Source organism: Berghia stephanieae, chromosome 3 (assembly GCF_034508935.2).
Source record: "Berghia stephanieae isolate SIO BIC M18660-M18661 chromosome 3, UCSD_Bste_1.3, whole genome shotgun sequence".
NCBI classification, from domain to species: domain Eukaryota; kingdom Metazoa; phylum Mollusca; class Gastropoda; order Nudibranchia; family Aeolidiidae; genus Berghia; species Berghia stephanieae.
In genome coordinates this window covers 108316245-108325454 of record NC_088362.1, presented here as the reverse complement: position 1 = coordinate 108325454, position 9210 = coordinate 108316245, and the positions used below count along the sequence as shown (strand labels likewise).

General features: G+C 37.0%; 1 protein-coding gene across 2 annotated transcripts; it reads right to left on the bottom strand.

Annotated features, from left to right (window-relative positions):
* Positions 1–1405: 1405 nt before the first annotated feature.
* Positions 1406–8421, bottom strand: LOC144969127 (cis-4-hydroxycyclohexanecarboxylate dehydrogenase-like). Of its 2 annotated transcripts, none has more exons than XM_078908225.1 (2): positions 8312–8421; positions 1406–4101 (listed from the first exon to the last, which is right to left on the bottom strand). In XM_078908225.1, exons 1-2 carry the CDS (start codon positions 8330–8332, stop codon positions 3226–3228), a joined length of 897 nt encoding a protein of 298 aa, XP_078764351.1. In that variant the 5' UTR covers positions 8333–8421; the 3' UTR covers positions 1406–3225. The 2 variants fall into 2 exon arrangements, with proteins under 2 accessions (XP_078764351.1, XP_078764352.1); XM_078908226.1 differs by lacking the exon at positions 8312–8421 and adding an exon at positions 8063–8273.
* Positions 8422–9210: the final 789 nt, after the last annotated feature.

Sequence of the window (9210 nt, the reverse complement as noted above, 5' to 3'; positions counted from 1 at the left end):
TTATAGACACTCAAAGTTACACATAGTTTTGTGAGTTGGTATGTTATTTACGGATGGTAGATATTATGAGTATTTTATCTGAAGGCATAGCATCAATGAGTTAAAACCAGGATTATCAGAAATACGACATTACACGAATACACTATTTAACAATTTCACTTCTCAATAGAGCAAATAATGGGAATCAAAAGTGTGATGTCAAAAAATCTGGTTCCAATCTCATTGGAAGTATAAAACCACTCTCCGGAGGACTGTATACTTACCTTGTGAAATTGATCTTCTGGTTTTAGAGTTATGACACCTCATTTTCTAGTCTTAATATATGCTGGTCGTCAATAAAGATCATCCATCTTCGCTCTTTTACGTCCCTCGTTTAAATAATCTTCAGAATCTGCCTATACATTCTGCTAGTAAAATAGTTATGCTATCTTATTTTGCAATATGTATAGTATTCATTATAGTGAAGCCAAGGGAATGGAAGTGAATATCACCAAAACGGAATGCATGGTAATACAGAAAAACCCCGAAAACAACAACACCTGCAATATAACGATTCACGGCGAGCAACTTACCAACGTAGAAAGTTTTAAATACCTAGGTTCAATAGTGACAACAGATGGAAGATGTAACCGAGACATACGAGCAAGAATAACTCAAGCCAAACAGGCCTTCATGGACCTGGGAAACATTTTGAAAAACAAACAGATGTCGTTCGGGATTAGATTCCGAGTCTTGAAGTGCTACGTGTGGCCAATTTTGTTATACGGATGCGAAAGCTGGACTACAAATGCAGAAACACAAAAGAACATTGAAGCTTTTGAAATGTGGTGCTTGAGAAGGATGCAGAGAATATCGTATACTGCACACAAAACGAACGAAGAAGTGCTAAAACAAACATACCAACAAAGGAAACTAATGCCCTTAAAAGTGGATCGACAACTATCCTTTTTCGGACACATAGTAAGGAAAGATAAGAATGAATACCTGGCAAGTTGTGGAAAAATACCTGGTAAACGCGCCCGGGGGAGACAAAGAAAAACACTCATAGACCAACTGAAGGGCTTCACCAACCTAACAATCCAAGAGCTGTTTGAAAAAGCAAGAGACAGGGAGGAATGGAGAGAGATAATTCATGCAGTATCCGAAGCCTGGACCAGGCATGGAACCTAGAAGAAGAAGAATAGTATTCATTATTAGTCCTCTGAAGGACTGTTCACAGACACACTTCACATGAGTTTGGAACCGGAAAAGTATAAGGTGTGACGTCACGGGTTCTCTGCCCATTTATAACCAATGTTTTTTTTGTGTTTTTAAAAAATGTAAAGTGGAGTTTCAATATTTTGTTCATCCCGACAGAATACCCATTAGAGACTGTTGCTATTTGTAATATTAATTCAATAGCATTCATAAGCATATCGATAACATAAAAAAAAATTTTTAATCAACAAATGATGATAATAATAATAATAATAATAATAATAATAATAATAATAATAATAATAATAATAATAATAATAATAATAATAATAATAATAATAATAATAATAATAATAATAATAACAATAATAATAACAATAATAATAATAATAATAATAATAATAATAATAATAATAATAATAATAATAATGAAACTTATATAGCGCTATATACCGAGGAATCAAAGCGCTTCAAGGTTACAACCATTGGGACTACATTCGAACTACGTTTAAAATACATTGAACTACGGTGAACATAATATGCATTATACACACATTTCTATCATCTAACAAGACTCAGTAAAATCTAATGTAGATACATCAGTTGTTGAATAATAAATAATATAGGAGATGTCCAATAAAAAGGTATGTTTTCATATTTTTCTTAGGACGTCAAGGTTAGTAGATGATCTAAATGGTTCAGGAACTGAATTCCAAGTTTTTGGGCCAAAAGTACAAAAAGATCTATCGCCGAAAGATTTAGGTTTAGTTTTAGGGCCAAAAGAGGAAGAGGAAGACCAGGGTCCAGCTAAATGAAAAAATATCCTAGAATGGACAGATATGAACGGAAGAGAGCTGCATGATACGTCAACAAAGGGCAAGAAAAGGCAGTGATTTGTCATCGCAGAGTGCGGGCAGCCAACGTCAATAAGGACGACGCTGGGTAGTAAGTAAGTTAAGGGACCGACAGTAAGTTTGTGTTTTCAGATCCTAAGTTCCAGATAGATTTATAAAATGAAAAAGTATCTTTTATGTATAAAGGGGTTGACTTGTCTATAACATTCATAAAACAAAAGAGCAATTTTGTATTCGATTCTAGCCTTTACAGGGGGCCAATGGCGGCGTATTAGACTGACAAGATAAAAGGCAGCCCCTCCATGACCACAAACCAACGACAATTAGGCTGAAGTCGAGAAAGAGCTTCATGACGGAAGAAATCATCAACCATGACCATGCAGCTGTCTATAGCCTTTCCACGTGGATGGAGTGGGACAATCATGCAAATAAAGCCGTGGAAGATCCGAGAGAAGAACTGCCTGACGGATATAGCTCCACAGGAATGAATGAGTAGCACTGAACAGAGCACGGGCAAAACTCGGGAAACAGCTGGAAGCATATAAAAGCGGGGGCTGACTGAGACAAGCTTGTGCACATTATGTGGATGCCCAGCTAGCTGCACTGACCATGACCTAAGAGTCTACTCCCTAGATACGGTGGAGCGGGTTCGGTATTGGAGCAACAATCTATGATGATGAAATTCTGTTAATTAAAAAATCCCCTTATGCTGTTTATGTATTTAATAATAAAGATTTTAAACCGGTCTCCTCTCCAATTTTTAAAAAATCAGTGGTGTTCAAAAACTTCATTATAATTTATGACTGTTTCAAAGACACGAACCAAAGAGTGTATGAACTTATTGCTTTGGAGTTTGAATGTAAAAAACAACAATTTTTGTGTTAGGTAGGGATGGCATTTCTGAAAAATTATCGTGAAAATGGCCAGTAGGTAAGACTTGTAATTTAACATGATGATTAGATTGCTCTAGACCTTACTAATTATTTTTTGCTCATTTGATGACTCTAGATGTACTCCACTGTATAATTACACCTTGAAGATGAAGAAATTATATTTTATCTTATATCACATTTAATGTTTAATAGTATACCACTAATGCCTGGAAATTTCCTGAGAAAACGTAATTCACATAGTAAAAAAGAGTTTGTATTTTCTGTATTGGTATATTGCCCGTTTACTGTGTTGATTCAAATTCACGTGGCGGCAAGCTAGGGCCCATAAACTGCCGACCACCATCCACCACGTGACATATACCGGTGACAAATCGGGCTCCATCACAGGCTAGAAAAGCGATATTGTTGGCGACATCTTGAGGATAAATCCACTGTCCATTCATGGGTTGTTTAGTAGATTCTATCCCACCGATGAGTTTGTCAACATCTATTTTATCATCAGCTTGGAAAGACCGCAGCATTCGTGTAGGCGTATAACTTGGATTGACAGCGTTCACACGAATTTCCTTTGGGGCTAAGTCTAAAGCTAGGCACCGGATCATGCTATCAATAGCAGCTTTGGTCATTGAATAAAGAACTGATCTCCCGTGTGGAATAGTACTGGCTACAGACGACACACAGACGATATTTCCCTTTGACTTTTGGAGGTATGGCAAGGCATTTTGAATCAAGAAGAATGTAGATTTGACATTCATATCGACTAATCGATCAAATACATTTTCCGTGGCGGCAAAAACATCAGTGTTTGGTAAAACTATCCCAGCGTTAGCAATCAATATATCAAGCTTACCAAATGTTGCAATTGTTTTCTCAATGATAGATTCTCTTACTACCGAGTCAGTCAGATCTCCAGTAAACGAAACAAAACGTTCAACATCTCCACCACTCAATTCAATACATTGATTGAGCACCGTTTTGAGTCTTTCTTTATCCCTTCCACAAAGCATCAGAGAGGCCCCGCCTTTCGCGAACAAAAGTGCCGTGGCTTCTCCAATACCGGAACTTGCTCCTGTAACAATGGCAACCTTGTCAGAGAAGTCGAAAGACGCCATACTTGTGAATGCCAGATGTACGATAGACCTGTCAACCTGACAGCACTGTGAATTATAATATAAAAAAGGTTCTCATTGCGATGGGGTTAGATTGTGTAACGTTGCGGGAAGGAAAAACTGCTACAATTATAAAATAAAGAATTTAAAATTACAATTATCAGAAACACGAATTCTAAAATAGTTGTAGTGTAAGAATTTGAATTAATAATTATCCTGATCCCTATTAACAATTTTACAATTTGAACACAGAACAGTCGTCCTTCAAATATTGATTGATTTAAATGACCCTCATCTTTAAATCAAGCAAACAATCTCCTGCACCATTGAATAGTCTAACAAATGAAATGCTTATCAACCTAGGAGAAGGTGCCAAAGGAAAACTCTTATAACTCTTTAACACAACATGGAAAATAGGAAGAATTCCAAAGAAATGGAAAGAAGCAACATATATTCCAACCAAGAAAGAGGGAAAGGCAAAAGATAAACCAGAAAGGTATAAACCAATCAGCCTCATCCGTTATTTATATAAACTACAGGAAAGAATAATCAATGAACGACTTATCGGGACAAAACGATCTACTTATTGATGAACTGGAAGGATTTAGGAAGTCAAGGAGCACAGATGACCAAATAACATATATTGCTCAAAAGTTGAATAGACTCATTCGAAGAAGAAAAGAAAGCTGTTGCTATCTGGTTTGAAATGGCAAAAGCATTTGGCAAAGTTTGGAGAAATGGAATTATTATAGAATTGAAAGTCCATAATATTCAAAAGAAAATGTTCCAAATTGATCGAAAACTACCTTAGTGGTCGAACTGCTAGGTTTGAAGTACAAGGAACAAAAAGTAAACAAACTGCCATCAGACACGGCGGTCCACAATGGGGTCTGCAAACACTTTAATATACGCAGATGTCCTGGCACTACAAGCTCTGAAAAAATCGTGGAGAGACAAGAGACAGACTGCAAATTACGTTACAACGTCTAGAGCAATGGAAAAAAGTGACACATGGATATCAATGCCAGAAAACAAATATTTATTCCATCTTCAGCCTATCTCCCAAAACATAAACAATGAAAACAATAAAGATCGGAAATCACATTCTCACAAATGACTAATCATCAAAATATCTTGGAGTGCATTTTGTCCATTATAACAATGTTAAATCGAGCCTATAATTGCCTTCAGTTATCAGACCTGCATTTTTGTGCACCTTGTCACATGCGATGTGCACAATTTGCAGGTCTGAAAACCGAGGGCAATTATGGACTTGATTTAACATTGTTATAATGGACAATATTTTGCGTTGGTTTGGGAGTATTTTATCACAACAATGAGCCCATTACAATTTTGGATAACAGGATTGCAATTATGGATACATGTGTTTCTTTCCATGCTTGTAATCATTAATATTTTGTATTATGGAAATCATATTATGCTTTAGTGTCTCTGTTTTGGTGTGATTGAGTATTGATATTATTATATCCGTCACGAACGAAGAAGTGCTAAAACAAACATACCAACAAAGGAAACTAATGCCCTTAATAGTGGATCGACAACTATCCTTTTTCGGACACATAGTAAGGAAAGATAAGAATGAATACCTGGCAAGTTGTGGCAAAATACCTGGTAAACGCGCCCGGGGAGACAAAGAAAAACACTCATAGACCAACTGAAGGGCTTCACCAACCTAACAATCCAAGAGCTGTTTGAAAAAGCAAGAGACAGGGAGGAATGGAGAGAGATAATTCATGCAGTATCCGAAGCCTGGACCAGGCATGGAACCTAGAAGAAGAAGAAGATATCCGTCACGCTTGACGTGAAAGAAAAAAGGTTACCTCTGAGTTACGCCAATGTTTTATAATGTGATATCTTTGGGTGGGTGAAGGAGAGAGGAGAGAGAGTGGGGAGGAGGTGGACAGAGGGAGATGGAGGAAGAGGAGGAGGGAAGAGTGGGGGGGGGGGAAGGAGAGGGAAATAAAGGTGAAGACGTGGGAGAGAGTTGGGAGGGAAAGAAAAATAAAAAGATATGTGAAGTTATGTGGAGTTATGTGGAGTTATCTGGAGTTATGTGGAGTTATCTGGAGTTATGTGGAGTTATCTGGAGTTATGTGGAGTTATCTGGAGTTATGTGGAGTTATCTGGAGTTATGTGGAGTTATGTAAGCCAATGGCTGAAGTGGAGATTGTTGAAGTTTAAAAGTGATTTGAAAATCAACTTTTATTTATCTATTTATTTATGCATTTACTTGTGTATTTTATTTATCGTTCTGTTTTTATTATATCTTTTTATACACTTATCTAGGTACTTATTTGATGATTTGAATAATTATTATTTATTTGATAATTAATTGTGCATCGCTTATTTTTGTAATGAGGCGTCCATGAAAAAAGACTGGATGTGCCAAAGATATGCTTTTTACAAAGGAAAAAAGATAAACTGGAGTCTAAGTATTCCCTCGTAGAGTGTTCTGTTGTTTTGAAAAGTTAAATCTTCAGTTTCATAGAGAGCAATATCCACAAAAAAGGGTCGAATAGTTTTACAATATTATTGTTACAATATGTTTCGACAGAGAAAAGCCTGTCACCACCAGATACACATTTTACACCTGAGTGGGGTGAGAGGATGTGAAAAGGGGCCTCTTTTATTTGTTTACAAGGACTCGACTTTGCCCACCCACAACACGGGAACGAGCGACCTGCAAGTCCAAAGTCACCAGCTTCTAATGGTGCTCGACTACGCTATGTTATGACGATCTAACTCATTACCGCACTCGTGCACCGTCGCAAACCCGCCCGGAGGCTTCGTCACAATGCACCGTTCAACTATAGATAGTATGCAGATGACGTCACTCATGCCTTTGTTATTGTTTTTGCCATCCGCGTTTGTGAGTTGTTCTCACTTAACTGTATTAACCAGACTATAAAAGTTCATGGTTACACAGAGTTTGTGTGTTGGTCCGTTATACTTCCGGATGGCAATGTTGTGAACTCCTTGGCCAAGCGCATTCTATCTATATGCTCTGCGGTTTCGGGCTCTTAGCCACAACGGGTACATGTTGGACAGGTGGCAAGTCCCCACTGATGTAGTGAGTGTGCTGTTAAGCAGGTTCTCGGCCGAAGCTGGTTGGCTGCCACCCGGTCCAAAGGCATATTAAATGTCATGTCACAAGACCATACAGTCGCATTGACTTACCCAATAGGCTTCAACAGTCGTGACGTCACTTCCCTTGTAATAACGCATAGTAACTGAGTAATTGGTTCTAAACTATCGGAACAATGGCGGACGCCCTTATGAAATGCTTCTCCGACGAGCATAAAAGTGTATCCAGAGGAGAACAACATTATAAATCTGATCATGTTTTGACTTTCATACAATGTGATCACATGACATGTGAAAAGGTTCTAGCAAGCATGAAGAATAAAAACTACTGATTTTCTTTGTTTAGAACCAAGCTGCTGGTTACTGGGCGGACGTGACGTCAGACTATTGAATCCTATTCCCACAGGTATATCAGAGATTGAAATAGACTTTAATGTGGATCATGTGGTCCTGTGGTATTTCACTCGCTTTCGGATCAGAAGGTCGTGGGTTCGAGACTCGCTCGGCGCATAGTTAAGTCCTTGGAAAAGACTTTTTACTCACTCATCGTACTCATGTGTAAAATGAGTACCTGGCCGTTAATAGCGCTGTCTCTGTCGGAAAAATTGCAATATTTTAACCTAAGAGGCGTCGTTCTATATTATGTTGCGTGTTGCTGTTGGTCAGGGACCCTTTGTAAAGCGCTTTGAGCACGTGCAGTGGATACTGCTCTATATAAAAGCTTAGATTTGTTTTGTTTTAAGCTTTTTAAACAACATAAAAATTCCTTGGAGACATATAGAATATCCCTAAATCGTATGATCAAAAATACAAACCTAATTTGAAATAGGTGGGGGCAAAATCTGACAATTTTCATTTTTTTATTATTATTAAGGAGGGAGTATCTAAATAGTAATATACTTACGTATAAAATATTATTGATTAAAATATCCAAATGTCGTATGTGTGTTAAAGGAGACGAGGAGAACGGACAAATTTAGTCTTACTTAACACAGTGGAATGAAAACGATAACGTAGGTAAATTCATGTCAAGCCAAGCGTCTTTCAAAGATTCAAAGGAAGTTTCGCACTGCTTATTATATTAATGGGTAAGATTTATCAAGTAGGTCATTGAATTCAAAACACAAGCATGCTATGAAACGGAATGTGTTACCTTTGTGTGCGTGTCTATCATACTTTGACCCAAATCATAATGTATAGAAAAAAATAGAAGGTAGCACCAGAGAGCGTAGAATAACTACGCTCTCTGGTAGCACACAGCAGAATAGCACAGGTGTGTGAAGAAAAAAAACATTGTGTAAAAAGAAAACAACACACACAGATAAAAGATAAAACATAGCACCGGTTAAGATAAGCCCACATCGACTATAATAATAATAATAATAATAATAATAATAATAATAATAATAATAATAATAATAATAATAATAATAATAATAATAATAATATAATAATAATAATAATAATAATAATAATAGTAAATTGCTCTTATATAGCGCATATTCCCGTTGGAGGGCTCTATGCGTTTTACAATAAATTCTCGAGAATAAAAAGAAACATGAAATCATGACATACAAATAGCAACAGGTCATAGAATTCAAGTAAATATAAATATTATAGATAGAATGCGCTCGGCCAAGGAGTTCACAACATTGCCATCCGGAAGTATAACGGACCAACACACAAACTCTGTGTAACCATGAACTTTTATAGTCTGGTTAATACAGTTTAGTGAGAACAACTCACAAACGCGAATGGCAAAAACAATAACAAAGGCCTGAGTGACGTCAACTTCGAACTATCTATAAAAATACCATGAAAAATGTGTTACACGCAACAGAGACATAAAGAGATACATGAGAAAAATACAATATTGACGTACACACATTCATACAAGGCTGGAAACTGGGTGCTCTCCGGTTGCTGAATAGATAGTTCGAAGTTGACGTCACTCATGTCTTTGTTATTGTTTTTTGCCATCCTCGTTTATGAGTAATGCTCACTGAACTGTATTAACCTGACTATAAACGTTCATGGATACACACAGTTTTG

Bases quoted from the DNA above. Each gene is read 5' to 3' on its own strand.
- LOC144969127 (XM_078908225.1), bottom strand. From the start codon at position 8,332: ATGATAGACACGCACACAAAG. The intron at 4,102-8,311 runs GTAACACATTCC...TATAATTCACAG, and splicing joins TGATAGACACGCACACAAAG to TGCTGTCAGGTTGACAGGTC.